The 17,756-nt window shown below is 39.3% G+C and overlaps 1 protein-coding gene across 3 annotated transcripts; it reads right to left on the bottom strand.

Annotated features, from left to right (window-relative positions):
• Nucleotides 1-1,414: 1,414 nt before the first annotated feature.
• LOC114871880 (protein jim lovell) lies at nucleotides 1,415-16,234 on the bottom strand. 3 transcript variants are annotated; one of them, XR_003788658.2, is made up of 4 exons: nucleotides 16,159-16,234; nucleotides 12,341-12,704; nucleotides 8,833-11,184; nucleotides 1,415-8,236 (listed from the first exon to the last, which is right to left on the bottom strand). XR_003788658.2 is itself a non-coding variant. In XM_029178433.2 (3 exons), exons 2-3 carry the CDS (start codon nucleotides 12,529-12,531, stop codon nucleotides 9,198-9,200), a joined length of 2,178 nt encoding a protein of 725 aa, XP_029034266.1. In that variant the 5' UTR covers nucleotides 12,532-12,704; nucleotides 16,159-16,234; the 3' UTR covers nucleotides 1,415-9,197. The 3 variants fall into 3 exon arrangements, 2 of the variants coding, with proteins under 2 accessions (XP_029034266.1, XP_029034267.1); XM_029178433.2 differs by having other exon boundaries at nucleotides 1,415-11,184; XM_029178434.2 differs by lacking the exon at nucleotides 16,159-16,234 and adding an exon at nucleotides 15,600-16,148 and having other exon boundaries at nucleotides 1,415-11,184.
• Between the last annotated feature and the right edge of the window lie 1,522 nt (nucleotides 16,235-17,756).

Below are 17,756 nucleotides of genomic sequence, written 5' to 3' on the forward strand. Positions count from 1 at the left end.
GCTCTTTATTAATTTGACTGAGATTTAATAATTAATAATTAAATTATAAAAGAGTTGATGGATCATAACTGCTGATGTTAATTCTTTTTTATGGCAAAAAGTAAAAATAGATGAAGAACGTTCTATAGGAAATCTGCAATGAGTTCAAGTGCCATCAAACAAGTATTATTTTAATAATACATTTATTCTAGTTGTATTGATTTTATGCAGGATATTCAGTACAAATTAATTCATTTAAATATTTATAAGACTATAATGATAGTTCAGTAAAAATTTTAGCTATTATTTCTGAAAACGTTTCTAATACAAAATAAGTACCATTAATAGCAACGATCATTTTTAGTAACAAATAAATCTAAAATAAATCATTTATTCGTGCTCTAAATGTTCACGTTTAAAATAACCGATCTCAATGTAACGAAGTGTCCAAGTGATTAATTACACGTGCCAATCTTAAGGCTGTTAGAGTGAGGTGTTAAAAGGATAATTACTGTGGAGATGACTATTGCTTTGACACGACGCCATAACGCGTCGTACAGAAGTGAAATGGCAAAAGGAAGAGAAGTGAAATAGCTGAAACATTGCACCAGCCTAAAATTTTCAAATTTCTGCCTACGATTGTCACTAATGAGATTCCCAGTTGATGCGAAATCGAACTGATATAAGAAAAGAAAAATTCTTTTATAATTTACAGGCATTGTTTCAGTGTATCTCGTGGCCCCTCCCGGAATCCTGATGTTTCGGTCGAACCGACGTATTACTTATTTATTAGGACCGTGTCCGGGTGGTCCGCGACATGACGGAATCGATTACGCGAATTCGCGGAACTGGCCCTTGGAATTATGCTTCGGATACTCTGCCTTCTCCTTTGGTCCCATTCGTACCTCTGTTGCGCGTACAGCACCATCTTCTTCCCACAAGAACAGCCAACCGACCCACGTTAACGTTCGGCTTATTATGTAATCAGAATAACAATAATTGTTTCGGAACATTCGACTACTCATCAATCCGGGTGACAGCCGGTTGCCGGCAGCTACGTGGATAAACGAGCCTTTGGATAGGGATCGGAGTGCGGTAGGTTTGACCAACTTCAAATTATCTCCGCTTTTGAGAGCTTTATCGGCTACGTATTGGATTATTGGCCGATGATTTTCCTCGCGAGTTATGGCCTATCATAGGGCAAAGGAAGACACGACATGAACCCTGGGGATCATTATTATTGCCCTCAGGCTTATCTTGGGGCAAATTTCGGGGCATCGTTTGGACAGGCTGTTATCTACATATACGTAATCATTAGGATTTGCGAATTTGGGAATTTTTGAAATTTAGAATTTCTGTCCTAACATTTATGGACAACAGTGTAGATGGTCCTAGGTGATGAGGAATGCTGAAGGTATGAAGAAACAACACCATGAACGTTGCAATTGTATGTACAGTTTTTATTGGGGTTAATATAGTAATTCTCATTATCAGGGCGGGTGAATACGATTGGGTCGTGTGTGTATGTCTGTGTATGTGTGTACGTATGTATCGTTTTCTTTTTAGTCCGAAGAGTGAACGTGGGATTTAGGTAGCTAGCCTCGTCCTAGCCTCGTGTGCGCATCACATCGTTTTCATCGCGCCTTTCACAATGACCGTTTCTTTTTTTCTGTTCGTTTAAGTACATCATCTAATTGAATTTATCGTACGTAATCAATAAATCCGTAATAAATCGGTATAAACGTTGAATCGTGTGCGTGAGTGAACTAGTGGCGCCGATCCTGTCGTAGGACCGGCTAGGAAGTCTCTGTAGTAACCAGTGGTAAACGTATCACAAGTTATGCAGCATTTATTCAATGCATTGTCGGCACGAGAGTTTGAGAACCGAGGTCTATTTCGTACTCTTCAATTCATTTATTAATAATTAATATCAACGAACGACGAACAATCTCTGCTTCCTTTTAACACTTCGATGGCCATATCATCCCTTTACTCATCAGATACTAATTACAATTTAAAAATTCATAATGAAACTATCAAGCATGTGTAATTATATTAAACCTTTCATCATGGTTGCTTTTATTGGAAGGTGTACTTGTTAACTCTTGTACTGTTAACTCTTCAGACTCTAATGAAGTTGGTATTACTAGGAAATATAATTTTATAACGTTTAATAATTAGAAATTATATTAATTTTTTTTTTAAATTGCTATCTTCAAAACTAGGATTTTGAGAAGCATTTATTTAATATTATGTACAATCCTAAGCATGGTAAGACACAGCGTATGTATACCTAAAGGGTTAATAATCTCCCGATAAGGAATGTACTTACATAAAGCTGCATAAAATATAAAACCATCAAAGTGTTAAATATGTATAAATTAAAAAGAAAAAAAGAAAAGAAAATGTGCAAGTCTATTGCTGGTCGCAAGGCAACGGTCACAGCAACAGTACACAACCCCCTTCCGTTTCTATTTCTATCGTTTGGCGGATCAATACTAATTAAATTGTACTCGACTGATCGCATAATCCATCCTATTTATAAAGAGTCTCGTTGTGCGTGAAATGCGCTGCACGCATTCTGTATACATATATTTATATTTATACATATATATATATACATATATATATATATATTGTTTGTGTATACATATAAAATATCTATATGTTCGGCACGAAAGAAAAGTCTTCCTGCTCGCCATTACCTTATGGTTTCTCGAAATACATCGGTTCTCAAACACTCGGAAGTTATTGTAGTTATAGAGTGGCGCATTGTCCATGATGTTTTTTGCAGTTCTACCTATAGTTATTAGGCCCACGCGACACCATGGCAATGCGCCTTAGGTAATTGTTATTGTATATCAAACTTTTATAAACTGTAATACAATGTAAACCTGTAAAAAATATACTGGGTGGCGGCGGCTCTGTATAATATAATAAGTAGTATTATAATCATTATGGTACAATTGTAATTCGTATAAATATATCGTTATATTATATTTCTGCAATGTGCGCTTTCGATCGTTTTATTGGGTGTATCGTACAAAACCGGAAGTAGAATTAACAACCGGTTATCGTTCTATTTCTTCTTACCTTCGTTGTACGGTAAATACGGCTAAGCACCGTTATGGAACCCTAACTCCATTATTCCGTATATCGCCACATTAGTTTCAAATTCGAAACTTGTCCCCTTGCTCTGGTATTATCGGTGAAATAAATTACTTTCTTTCTTAAACACTGCGTGAAACTAGTTCATAAAAATCTTGGTCTCCACGACTTTAATCCTGTCGCAATATATTTTATATTTAGTAGAAAATTAAAGGATGAGATAACTAAATAACGATGGATATAACTCTGTAGGATTAAATTCAGCGCAGCGTTTAAAAAAAAATTCTCTGTTTTGTTAAGTTGGATATTAGTATTAGGTACAGTTCTGAGAATCGGAGATTTGCCTAGGAAACTACCAATAGCATGTAAATGTTTATGCAGGAAAATTTGAATTCATATTTGTTGAAATTTAAAAATTTGGATATCAGAACTTTGTAATTAAAATTTTGAAATTACATTGACTTTTTTCTAAATCTGCTCTCCTTCACTAAATCACATTTTTTTCCTAGGTAGCTCCATGCTCTGTACTGTATCAGGAATAATAGTGTTAATAATATTACTAAAGATAATGAATTACTCCTTCAACCAAGAGCATCGAAGTCGCAGCGTTTACCGTACCACGAATTGCAACAGCATTGAAATTCAGTTTATTTTTCTCTCGTGCGCTCGGGGCGAGGCTAGGGCGATTTAGGAACTACGTGACAGCACAACCGATGCAGTAACTATTTCATCTGTTTTTCCTGGTTTCATCTCTGTCGCTTTTATACAGTTGAATTTGACGGTTTCTATGTCACGACCATTGGAACCCGGTCAAAAAAAAAGTGACCGATGGAAATCCTCCTCGTCCGTGTCGAGTGAAAAGCCGCGAAAAACTAGGTTCAAAAGAACTGAATAAATCTGTTTAACCGACAATGGGTATGACTACCGACCATCGGTAGCAGAACGCCATCTAATACCGGTAACTCGCACCCCCGATACACTTTTGCACCCGATACACGGAACTCGGAAACTTTCTCAAACTTCCCACATTACATATTGCACGACAAAGAAACCGCGTGTCTTATGTACTCATTCTCTCCTCACACTCGCTTACACTCTCTTCGTACATTCCTCTCTCATTCACGCAGTTTCTTACAATTTTGAAGGTTGTATCCGAAGAACAATGCTCGCGTGAAATATATATGTATATACATATATATTTGGTATGTATGTATATTACGTATAAATAATCGACTGCTCGCTCTTTTGGATCCTATGTACAAGTGTATTCAGCTTCCACGTAAATTAAAAATAATTATTTCTTCCGGGCGATATCGTATATGCTCGCGCTTTCAATTCTTTCTCTCTCACGCTCACTCTCAACAATAATACTTTTTCTCATTCTTGTTCGGTTTTTTCCCTTTTCCTGTACTTATTTTCATCCTCGCACTGTAGGAACTTAAGATGGTGACTTCGGTTACGGAGTCCCAGAAAATCAAAGTATCTCTGTTCTATGTTTCTGCCATTGGATGTACACTTCGGAGCAACGAGGCTTCTTTTAAAGAATCCTATGAGCTTGGGAAAAATTCAAAGAGAAAAATTATCTACGCTTTGTGAAAGAAATTGTAGGTCCTGACATAGACCGTATATTTACCACCCTATTCTGTAGCATTAGAAACCCATGATGGAGTTTGTAAAATTGTTTGTAAATTAGTTGTCTGTTTAGATTGGAAAATCTGACTTTTTAATTCAAGGAAACCTCATTGCCTCAAACTGCACATTTACTGTATACGTAGAAGTTATGTATAATCAGTGTTTAACAGTGTATACAATATAGAATGGTTAATTAACGATGTGTGTATTCGTTTAATTGTGGATGTAATGATAACGATTGACGACCATAATAAAAATGAGAATGATCAGGGTAATCATGATAACAATAGTAAGGGTGATAATTCCTACTTAAGGACTAAGGGGATAACGAGTAACGTTGTACGAAAGATTATCGCGATAAAAATTCATTAATTGAGTGAAATGGTTTTTGTGGAGTTGTAAAATAAAAGTATAAGGTATTTCTAGAAATTTGTTTCCTTTTCTATTATTCATTTTGAGTGGTTGTTGAAGTAAAATCAGAAATATGGAGCAAAAGCTTGGAAAACTAAATATTTAGTGGATCCAATTAGGAATTAACTTATCTTTTTACATATACATAGAAAACACATTTGGCTATTGTTCTTATCGATGATAAGTCAATAACTTAAATACTGTTTTCATGTTTATAATTTGCAAAAGTTGCAAGACTTTCGCTGAATTTTGAATTCTAGCCTTTTGATGGCCGCCAATTTATTGAATATTTGATACTGACGATGCTTATTTTTATAAAAACTAAAAAAATAAATGAATGATTTCTTTTAAATAATTATAAGCAGTCGAGTTTTATCATTGTTTAGAGATGCTTCTTAAAGCAACTCTTAAAATATCACAAATTCTACCCTCAAAATGACAATATTGAAGACTCTAAGCTTACAGTGATACTAATCCTTTAATTTTTATTTCACAAAAATGACTTTGAATTTGATGATGATTTTTCTGCATAGCTCTCGAAACACCTTATCTTTTAACGCACCATTTCACTCATCTTCTCAACACTTTGACCGCCATGTAAACTTCACCACCAATCAGTCATCACTGACTCAAAAGTATATTCAATGGAAGATTATTCCCTAACAGGTTTCTGCCAAAGGCAATAGATCCATGCTGTGTGAAACGAATTGTCAGCCCTGACCTCATAGATCTACCCCCTTAGACATATGAATTTTATAGTTTTAGAAAGCTACGGTGGACTTTGAAAAATTGAAGAAAAACTAGTCAGTCGTTGTGTGCCACCTTTAAATACTGGCGATGAAGCACGCGGTATCGCGTTTTTGATTTAATGCCATTTTCACGCCAGTCAAAGTGTTGAAAACGTGCACATTATTTATTTAAAGAAAAGGAAAATTAACGATAGAGCTAATGATATGTCGCATTTGAAACGAGGCGACCATAAGTGGCGCGAGTCAATCGATCGCTTCCGATCAATTCATTAATTAATAATATTAGATAATAATTGTAACACAAAGAACGATGATAATAATAATAATCATACTACAGTAATAATAATAGCGACCCAAGTAAGAAATCAGTAACAACACGACAAATCACAAATGTCCGATTTTCTGTTTCTTCTACCACCATTCGAATACAACCTTTCGTATCCTCCCTCCCGCCGCTATTTCGTCCAACATCACTAACAACGAATTAATTATTACCGACCAACCCTTCAACGGTTACACGACCCCTTCAATAATTCAACTAACTTGTACTACGTGCAATCATATTCTTATGTGGTTTGGTCCAAAAATAATGGAAATTCTATTGCAGAGATATAAAAAATACGACGAAGTAATTCAATGCCTTTAATGCTACTAATAAATGGCACTAAATGATTGATTATTTAAATAACTGAAGTTGCCATGACTTTATGAAAATGAATTTTGAATATAAAAAATTAATGAATGTATTAATTTTTATTCTACATTAATTTAAGTTTTTCAAATCAAAATTTTTCTTAATGGTCTCATTATCTTTGGATCAACCCACACAATATTTCTCGAGTAATAAAGTGACCAATCGACACGCACCTCTTCATTTCTTTCTACCTACAACCTATGTGGCAATGATAATTAATCTCAGTGTGCGTGTGTGATTATGCGAGTAGACGTGTGTATCCTTTCACACAAGCAAATCTGAGTCTCACTCTTTCGCACGGCCAACCATACATCCGGTATCTTGTGAGCCGAACAAGTATCCCTAGGCTCGTATGACCCCGAGTGGATTGGTCGAGTGTGTTTTCGCGATCAGGGGTGTGGTTCCTAAAAATAATCGCTTACGAACAACGAAACAGGCGTAAGTTTTCTAACTAACGTACAGATCCACTTCGTATTTTTTGTTTTGTTTCTTTTTTACCCCGTTTTAACTGCAAAATAATACTGAAGTCTGCACATGGTGCCTATCACATTATGTCTATTACGTAGTCTCTTTCGCATCGGGCATACCAACCATTCGCACGTACACTTCTTTCTTTTCTTTTTTAGAGAAAAAAAGATTTTCTCACACGCATTCATCTAGATTATCTCGCTCCTTCTTCTCGTCAACAGAGTGGATAAAAAATTGTTAAAACCATTCTCGATGCGATCGTACCGTATTGGTCAGTTTGTTTTTTATAAAAATTATTTTTCAATTAATGACGATGTATGAGAGAAGTTAGATCTACCCTCATGGATACAGGTAAATGCCCCCATAGTCATGTGCAAAGATCATCTTCCCTTGGAAATTCCATGCTCGACACTGTACAACGTAAGTTATCAAGGTATTCTAATCGCGTTAAAATCGGACACCATGAATTTAATACAATTGATTAGTTAAAAAAAAATAAAAATAAATTAAAAATAAAAATTTTTATAAAATTATTAAATGAACAAACACCCCCCAAACAATTCAACTAGTTTCAAAGAAGCTATTGTCAATTCTTAATAAAAAACAATAAATAATACAAATACATATACAGTACTGAACATGCGGTATGACCCATCGAAGTAGTTATAAACTCTTTTGAAACACCCTGTATATATAATATTTATATATATATATAATATTAATAATCAATAATATCAGTTTGTATTGTACAGGCTATTTTGGGGGCTGAAAGCCTGTGGTCTCTCTAATATTTACTTAAACCCCTTCTTCTTACCCATCCACTCTCCACTCATTCGTTACACTCTAATTATTTCTTTAAATAATAATATATTTTAATCTCGCTCTCGCTAATTGCAGCAAGGTTATGACATCAACCGGAATTGAACCGTTTCCATTAGTGTCGGTTTCCTCGCCACTCTGTGTATCTCGTTATTATAGATTTACGTTAATTTTTTTCATTTTTCATCATTTTTTTTTTCTTTTTTGTTCATCATTTACCTTTACAAGTTTAATACGTTAGCTCGTAGATTTGTCTGTGGCTATCCCTGATGTGTTAGTTACCCTGCGCTTCCGTCTGTCGAAATATTGTTTGCGAAATTCTGGTCTACGATTAAAATTCATTTGTCTCTTCTTTTCAGCAAGATGACGCGCGGAGCTGGTCAAGATAATGCAGAAAAAGAAAATTAGAAAATGATCATGGGGGATGAATATCAAACACATTAGCGAAACTAGGACTTTCGGATGAGATGTGCCAGCTAAATTTTTTAGAATAGTGAGAAGGTCACCCCTCATTTTTGTGGTATTCAATCCCAACCTGTCCCCTAGTTAGGCCAATGCTCGCCCCTATGGTCAGAAACGGCCGACTGTGAAAATGAGAAACACCAAACTATCCTGGCAAGCTCTGACCGTCATCTAGCATGTGGAACCCCCGATTTCCGAACGATGATAATTGGCGGGCATTTAAATCCGCGTCAGGGAGCAACGCAAACGTCTCGCTCGAAAGTGACGCATAAAAATGAATAAAGATCAGCTTGGAAGCTCGTTTCGACCCGTCCCCGGGGACAGCAGCTGTGATTCTATTTGGTCAGTGTCAGATACGGCAACATCGTTAATAAACTGTGTAACAATATATATATATATACATATATGTCGCAAAAATATGCCGGCAAAAAGTGTAAAACAAACGAGCAACAACCATTCCTGCTGTCTCCGCACGGTATCAGAACATTTAAACTATTGTTCAAGTCTTACCTCGTGTAGCGGAACCGTCACTTTCTCGACGAGGGATGTCTGCAGCGGCATTTTCAAGCAACGGAGCAATTTTCTCCATCCGTTAAACTGTACTATTTGGTATGATCGCTCTTTTGTAGCAGGAACTATTTATAGTGATGAATATAACGAGTAGTCTGGGCCGCGGGCGCAGCTTCATCTTGCAGCTGGACCATGGAGGCGACGTCAATATTTTAGCTGACGGACAAAAAGGAGTAGACAGCGTGCGGCTTAAGCGTTGTACCCTTTCGTAAAGTCAGTCTTGCGAGAAGAGAACAAATCGGGGGGGGTGTTTTAGGTTAGATGTGTTCTGTTCAGTGTATTCTTCGAGCACCTAGGGTTCTCTTCTAGTCCGACCCGTTTTGCTGGAGCAGCGCGGGTGCCGACTGGGGCGGCTGCGGCTGTAGAGACTCGTGATGATGATGATGATGGTCGACGGGCGAGGGCGAACGACTGCTCCGGCCGGTGGACAGATCGCCGCTGCCCGCGGCCCCACCGCCGGGGTTCGCAGGTGACTCGTAAGCCTTCTGTTCGCTGGGGGGTAGCAAATGCACCATACTAACCGGCACCGGGAACGCGGCGGCCGCAAAGTCAGGGAAGAAACCCTGGGGCAAATTGCCGGCCAGCAACGAGTGGTGAGGGAATCCTCCGTCATCGCCTGGGTGGGGAGGCAAGCCGGTCAGGGGATGGGTCATTTGCGTGGGAGGCTGGACAGCCTTTACGTTGTTGTTCAACGAGTTCATCACCACCTCCCCGGTGGTGGCGCCCGTGCAGTCCCTCCTCAATTGCTCCAACTTCAGACTCTTCCCATACTTCCCTCGCACGTACATGAGGAGGCTATTATATGGGATGCCGAAGATCCTGCTCGCCTGCGACGTGGTCATCTTCTTGTTCCAGACGTGCTGCAGTGCCTCGGTGAGCTCCGCGTTTGTCCACGATCTAGGAGGTCCTCCCCTAGGTGCACTGTGCTGGCCTTTGGGCCTTCCAACCGGTAGACCCCTGCTACCATGATCCCCCCATCTGCGGGGCGAGTCTCCATCGCCCCTGTGCTTTTTCGGCTTTTTCCCCGGATGGTGACCACCGAGACCCGCTGCGCCGAACAGACCGTGCAGGGTTTCAGGTTTAAAGCTGTCGTGCAAGTCCGCCAAGAGGGATCCTCTGTCCAGGGCACCCGCATGGGGAAACAGTCCGCCACCCAAAGATGCCACGCCATCCAGTGGGAACATTGCTGTGACAGAGGTGCGTCGCGGCCCTAACGGAGACTCCTGCTGCTGCTGTTGTTGTTGCTGCTGTTGCTGGTAGGGATGCGTTCTGTTGGGCCCGTGGGGGCTGCCTTCTCGCGGATGGTGGCCTTGAGGTGGGGGAGGCAGTTGGTTCTGCGGGTGGTTTGGTAACCACTGAGCCGCTAACTGGCCCAAGCTCGTCAGGTACTCGCTGTGATGATGCGGCGGCGTCAGCGACAATGCTGACATGGCCGGAAGGCCGGTCGCAGCAGCCGCCGCCGCCGCCGCCGCCGCCGCTGCTGCTGCAGACGGGATGTCCTGGAGAGACCCGTCAGGGTGCAGCAGACTTGTGCCCGTCAGCGGAGACGCCCTTGGACTGCTCGCCGTTTCGCTGCTCTCCGCTTTCACTTGATGTTGTTCGGCTCCACTCGGTGACAGGGACCTCTTCATAGAGAGATTCTCCGCCATGTCCTCTTGAGGCTGCTGTTGTTGATGGTGTTGCTGTTGTTGTTGTTGTTGTTGCTGTTGACCACTGCTCAGATTCAACCCATTGGCGGGTGGACTCAGGCTCGGGGGTGCGTGGGGTCGACTCAGGTCCTGCGGTACCAGCTCCCCGGATCTCCTTCGGGGTCGGGCCTGTTTTCGCCGTGGCAGCAGCGGTGAACCGCAGCTCTCCCGCAGCTCGCGCATCCCGAAGTGCAAATGACCCATGTGCGGTAGCCTGTCGCGATGGTCCCTCGCTGGGTGGAATATGGCGGTAGTTGTCACCGATGACGGCTCCCGCGTTGGCGGTGCCGTGCTCTCCGACGCGTTGTCATCCTCCTCTGGGCTGCCCTGTCGGGCACCTTCCGGTGTCGACGGTTCTCCCAATAGTAGGTCCGCCGTCGGGGTGTCCGGCGGGGACGCCGGCCTTGGCTCCGACGACGCTAATCCACGCACTTGCAAACTCTCCGCTGCTCTCATCAGTCCTGGGAGCTCCTCGCGACCCACTCTCACCTCGCCGCGGTACATGAAGTCAATTAACGCCGCCACCTCGTGGCCCGGGAAGTCCTTCAGCACGATCACCGGATGTTTGCACGGGTGCTCCGCAAATATCCTCTCGAAAAATGGGCTGCAACAGAAACGTTTCGATGTAATGGTATATTTGTGGGATACGAGGTAAGGAGAATTCATGATATAATTATTTATCGACAAATCACTCGAAATGAATTTTTTTAATTATTCTAGTTGCTTTGCTTTAGGTGCTACTGCAAGAAATAAAATATCGTGAAAGTATGCGTTTTAAAGCATCGTTTTCTGTTATCCTTCTATTTAGGTTCTTTTTATTTCTTATAAGACAATTACGTCTGATTTACTCAGCCATTTTCTAACACGCAAGCCGTGTTTAAAACGAGAAGCAAGTATGCATAATTTTTATGGTGCATGGAAAAAGGAAGTTGAATACTATACATGCGAAAACTGTATTCATGGGGTGTATTAAACTGATCAAAATAGTAGATGGCGATTTATTTTTGTGTTTTGGTAAAACTCTGCTAGTTCTATTCCCTTCTAGTTCTATAATTTATTATTATTATTATTTATCATTGTATTATTTTTATATAAAGGAAGCATAAGAACAAAATCTGCATATAATAATTTTCTTTTCAGAACCATAATTTTGTTCTGTATTTTACACAGTGTGGAACTTGTTTTAGAGATTGAGAAAACCAGAAGAAATGGAAGTAGAATTTATAAGAAATACTGATCGTAGTGAATGTTCCTTGTTAAATCAAAGTACCCGATATATCTTCTACATTCTCGATCATGTTTCAAGAAAAAGTAGGTAAAAAGCTTCAACCGCATGTCGACAGATTGTCCCCACAATAGAGAGACGATGGTAAACACGGACGTTAAAGAACAAAACACCTTGATCGTCTGATATATCCACAATAGGTTGTGATAATGGAGAATATATGGGTCAAATGAAAAAAAAAAGTAATAGGTATAAATTTCATCAATGAGTTATTTATAAATTATAATTATTATACTATGAAAAATATTAATAATTGTTGATCGTTAGATAACTATCTGACTGGACATCAGAATAAGGTGACCCACTGGTAGATCGTATTACCAAATATTTCAGTGAATTTTAAGCTTCAATTTGACGTGCCATAAGTGATATTTCAAGATACTTTTATGTCGCGAAATCATGTTAAAATATTTGTTATTCTGCATATATTTCGAATTAGATGGAACACGAGAAAAGATTGCTTTCCTTTAAATACCTGCAAGCACTAAGAACGACCTTGTGCGCTCTGAGGCTGGTTTCGGCGCAGACCAGGGTCACGTCGACGAGTATCTCTGCGTGTAACAGCGCCTCGAATGCCTGCAGTATGTGAGTCTGATGATTGTTCCATCGTAGGGAATAGTGCGACTGCAAAGCCATCCCATCAGGACTGTCCGCGGCGCTCGACATTTTTTCACCGCCGCACGTGCCGTTAGCGGAGCCACCTTGATGCTCCGCCTGTTTCTCCTTCGTACCACGAGCTCCTCCTCTCGTTTCTTTCTTCCATGCACGCACCCACCTGGACACCCACGTATCCTGAACGATCTCGACCCTTCGACACTATCTTGAACGACACTCTTCTCCTAGAAACATCCAAAACAATCAATCTCCATCGAAAAAAGAGAGATTTCTTCAAGGAGATTTAGGACGAAGGTGTTCAAGGTCAATTACGGGGTGCTTCTCTGTTGTAGAGTAGTCTAAAATAATTCATGGAAGCTTAGTATAATAATATTATACGTATATCAAGAAGAGGTACTTTTTGTAGAAGGGGAAAATATTTTGGATTTGAATTCTACTGTGTCAATGGTTCACAACCCTATGCTATAAGATTGTTGAATATTAACTCTTGAACAGCAGCGGAGCCTAGATCACTCGTGATCGAAATTTTAAAAACATAAACAAAGATATTAACTTCTTCCCTATAATGTCATTTTCTCCAAAGATGCCTATGGGAATGGACAAGAAACCGGATCAGTATCATTTACAGGTGGTGATTTTTAAGTAGTCAGAGTGTTAAATCACGTTGACCGTCGCAGTAGATTCAGCCGTGTCTGATACGGCAGTTGATCGTTGTTTCTACTGCGGCACACGGTGATCAGACATGCTTGACTCTACTGAGGTGGCCAACGTTTCTTAATCCCTTATATCCGACGCATTACTTGGCCCATAGAAATTTCGTTGCAAATAAATTATTATAACTTTTAAAATACTTAGAATATTGGGTTCTGGTGTCCTTAATTATATTCTCAGAATAGATATTTGACTTTTGTTGGAACACTTTTAACACGCTCAGTTTTACATTGTTCCTCCAAAAATTATATGAAACTCTTTTGTTTAAAAATTATACATTTAACATTTATACGTTTTGTAAGTTTGGGTCACGATTGACCCACAATCGTCCACATTCAGTAAATCCTGTATTCATGATAGAAATTGTCAGTTGATTTTGAACGACACTATACAAACAAATTTCACACGTGTCTCTAATTATAAGAACATATACCAACACTTTCTTCGATGATATACAAAATTCTTTCAAATTTCATCGTGTAACCTTGATGATGTTTACGAAATCCAGTCAACGTCTATCGAAATAAAGTATCATCAACTGAGTGATCAAATCATTATGAATACTATCAAATTATTAATCACTTGCAAGCATAATGACACAACTCAGAAATCATCAATTTTGAGGTGGCTGAGAAAATAGGCTGTTAGTATATTGCAAAATATGTACAAGGATATTAACCTAAAGTTAAATATATAATTTTTAAACAAAACAGTTTCGTATATTGCAAGAATAATTTTTGAAGAACCAATGTAAAATTGAGGCTCTTTCCATGTTCCACAGTTCAAGGGTTAATATTTGTTCTTAAAATCATTATTCAGTATTATCAATGAAACATATACCTGATAACTAAATTTAATATTATTGAACATAATTTAATATTCGTAATTTGATCACGCATTGTGTGTGCGTATCTTTCATTGATTCGTCAATAAAACTCGTCAAATCCGAGGACTGTCTCGTTAAATAGAGGATAGAAGGAAAATTAATCTACCATCCATGGGACGAAGCGTCAAAGTTTCGAAAACAGAAGTTGACGAGGGAAAGCACCGGAAATGCTCGAATAATAGCTACATTCCTTCTACTTGGATTTTTAACCCTTTTATGTTCAATTGGCTATCTATTGATACTTTAATATTCAAAATTTTCATTTTAAAAACATTAAGGGATTTGGAGGGAAATTGGTATTTAAATATCATTGAAGGGTCAGGTTTTGCCATTATTGATAAATGTGTACCGATAAAAAATTAAGAAAATCGTGATATAGCACTGTATTTTCATTTTAAAATTTCAAAGTCTAAAAACGTAGTTTTAGCACAATTTTGCAATATTTTTGCAGAAACACATAAAATATAGTAGTCGAATATCTAGGTACCATGCAAAAATCAGTTTTTGCTATTATTCATACACGTGTATTACCATCGGATAGAAGATCATGGAGAGAGCCTTAATTTTAATTTTGCATTTCGCATTATTTTCATTTCATAAATTTTATACTGTTCTTTTAAAATTATTCTCACAGGGGTTCAAGTGTTAATACAAATTTGCAGAGAATTAAACAAATCGCGAAACGTCACAGTAATTTTATTTTGATACCGTAGAAATCTAAAATTTCATAATAACATAATAAAATATAGCAGTGAGTACTGGCTATCATTCAAGAATTAATTTGTACCATTGATTATGTGTCTGTACTGATATATAATTTGATGAAGATGGAACGTTCGCGATATGTCATTGAAACTTTATTGTCAAACTCGCACGCGTTCAAAAAAAAACCTGAATAGGTACCTAGAAATTTACACTGTACTCATTTGATTTGAACTTTGAATGACTATAACTCCAAATAAGGTACACTCATTTTTAATTACGATACATTGATATTAAGAGTATGCAAACGTTATTATCGCTCATATGCAAATAACAAGAAATATTTTAATAACAGTTTTGGACATTTTCTGTTCCATTATAATAATAAATAAAATTACATAGGACATATCTTCTATATTTTTAACTTGTACGATACATATTTATTACTGTATATTTTTATTGCTTAATTAAAATAAAATAATTATAAAGTTGAGAAGAAACACAAATTTAAAAATAAATATCACACGTGTTGCTTGAATTCCATATTTCTATAACCGTGTTAAAATAACTCTACAATCAGCGTACAAACATAAACACTTTCATGAAGTTTTGCCATCTAGAGTCCCCCGTCAGTTTACCACTAAAATTCCTCCATTACAAAATCAAGATCAATCCTTAAAAAGTTCGTCTCTGACATTTGATGATTTATAACGACACTCAAGAATGATTTTTCAAAACCATTACTTCTCAAGATCAAAAGCAAAAGAGAATTGAAATTGACTGAAATTCACAGTGAATGGACAAGTCTACGATCTGTTACCTCGCGTCCTGACTTTCCCAAAAGACACACCGTATCGCCCGTTGTGTACTGTCCGCAGCGACTTCCGTCAACAAGTATCACCTAATGCGTAGCATACACAGCCTATTTCCACAGGGCGACACAAACATGACACTGTATCGTCCATTACCACCATACAATCGAGTAACGTAGATCTACTCCCTTACGACTTCGAAAAACCGTACAGGTCTGAAGGAAATTGACCTCCCCTAAGGGGGAGGCTAAAAATCGGGCATGGATCGGTTGGCGGGAAAACTAAACACAGCCGGTGGACCGCGTGGATGCCAGAGAGAGGAGAGAGAGAGAGAGAGAAAAAGCGCGCGTTAGAGTGTGGCGCCCCTAAACGATCAGCTGATTCGTCACTTGATCACACACTATCTCAAACACTAAACCAAACACGTAAGAAACCACCCGCGGGTGTCCCTTCCTTGATAGGATCACTTTTTGAATTCAAATTTCCCGCGCAATTATAATTCACTATGGTGTACCACTATCGAGGGATGGATGGTAAAAATCAGAACACTGGGAAGAGGAAACTAACCGTATCGTGTGAGTTGCGTGTGCGGCACAGCGGCGTCGGCGACGGCCGGTGAGTGAATGCGCCGTGACGTTAGGCGCCCCTCCTAAGATCCCCGCCCCTCCTGCTCCTTAAAACCCTCTCCCGACTGTGTTCCGTGTCTCTCTTTTCCCGCACGATACACACGGCTCCAACTCCCCTCCCCTCCCCTCCCCGTCGCACTGGCCACCTACCCCTTCCTACCCACCGATCTGCTTGCTTTCTCCTCTTCGTCACCTTACCACCCCGCAGGCAAACCTTGCCACCACCCCTGCCCCACTGTGTCCTGCCGCTCCAACCAACATTCGCAGACCGCCAACTACCCCTTTCCTTCCTTTCCACGGACAGAAATCTACGGAGACGCGTTCCTTCTTGTTGCCCTAACCTCGCGTTTCCTGACACTGCTCTCGTACTTCGGGACGTAGGATGCTCAAGACTTATGCTTTTCATGGAATAGTGCTAAAGACTGATGGATTATGGTACGGATGATTTTTCCATGATTTCAGGAATGAAAAGTGGAGATATAGGCGATGATGGTTATTTGACTCTTTGACACTGGGTGTACACAAGACCAAGTGTATCCACTGCGGGGGAGGGGGGATCTTTGTAGGTGGGCTTATAGAACAATAGTAAAAATTAACGACTTATGGTACTTATGGGCATACTATAGTTCACACTATGAAAGAGTGATTTTCAAGTGTTTCATACGCGTACCAACCCCCTTGAATTTTGTTAAATTTCAAGCATTGGAATAAATAAATACAAAAATGTCCGGTAGCAAACAGTTATCTTAAGTAAAGAATGCTATGATTGAAACCATTCGCACCTAAGGGTGCATAGTTGGGGGGTCAGAAAAGTGCCGTCGCAGATTTCGTCCCAAAGTGAAAATCGTATCGGGAAAACGTCGTCACGGACGAACTTAAATTGATTAGGGTAATTTCTAATAAAGTGATTTTCATTAACATCTGCTTATTAAAATAGAGTGTAGGGTAAATGCTTCCAAAAGCTCCGTTTACTGGATAATTATAAACTGTTCACATATTTATGATGATCAACGGGTAGATCCACGGGTAGTAGTAGGTGTTATAAAGATGATAAAGATGATGAGAAATGAAGAGAGCCGACGGAGGTGGTATGATGAAGAGTGAATTCCAAGTTCAGGACCTTTCGAAGGATGTTGGATGGCAATGGGGTACCATAGGTAGGTAGGAACTGTAAATAGTTTCCCCTCCTTTACAACGTATACAAGCGTTCCTTAAGTTGGTGTGGGTTTATATAGTACCACCAAATACTCTTACGACCCCTTGTCGACTTCGCGACCCGATAAACTGCCAGTTTCACCCTTGAAAACCCTTACACTCCTTTTTCGAAGAACGGATTTATATCGTCGCACCGGTTTGATAGAAGAGTGATACAAGTAACAATAAGAAAAGTAAATTTTTAAAAGAAATTATTGCTGATTCAATTATACAAAACTCATTTGAGATTTTAAGAGGCCATGGTTACTATACTGTTGCAACAGACAATAATACTCTTCTTTTTTTAAATAAAAAAAGATGCAAAAATTTATATTTAAAATTCTT

This window comes from Osmia bicornis, chromosome 1, assembly GCF_907164935.1.
Source record: "Osmia bicornis bicornis chromosome 1, iOsmBic2.1, whole genome shotgun sequence".
NCBI classification, from domain to species: Eukaryota; Metazoa; Arthropoda; class Insecta; order Hymenoptera; family Megachilidae; genus Osmia; species Osmia bicornis.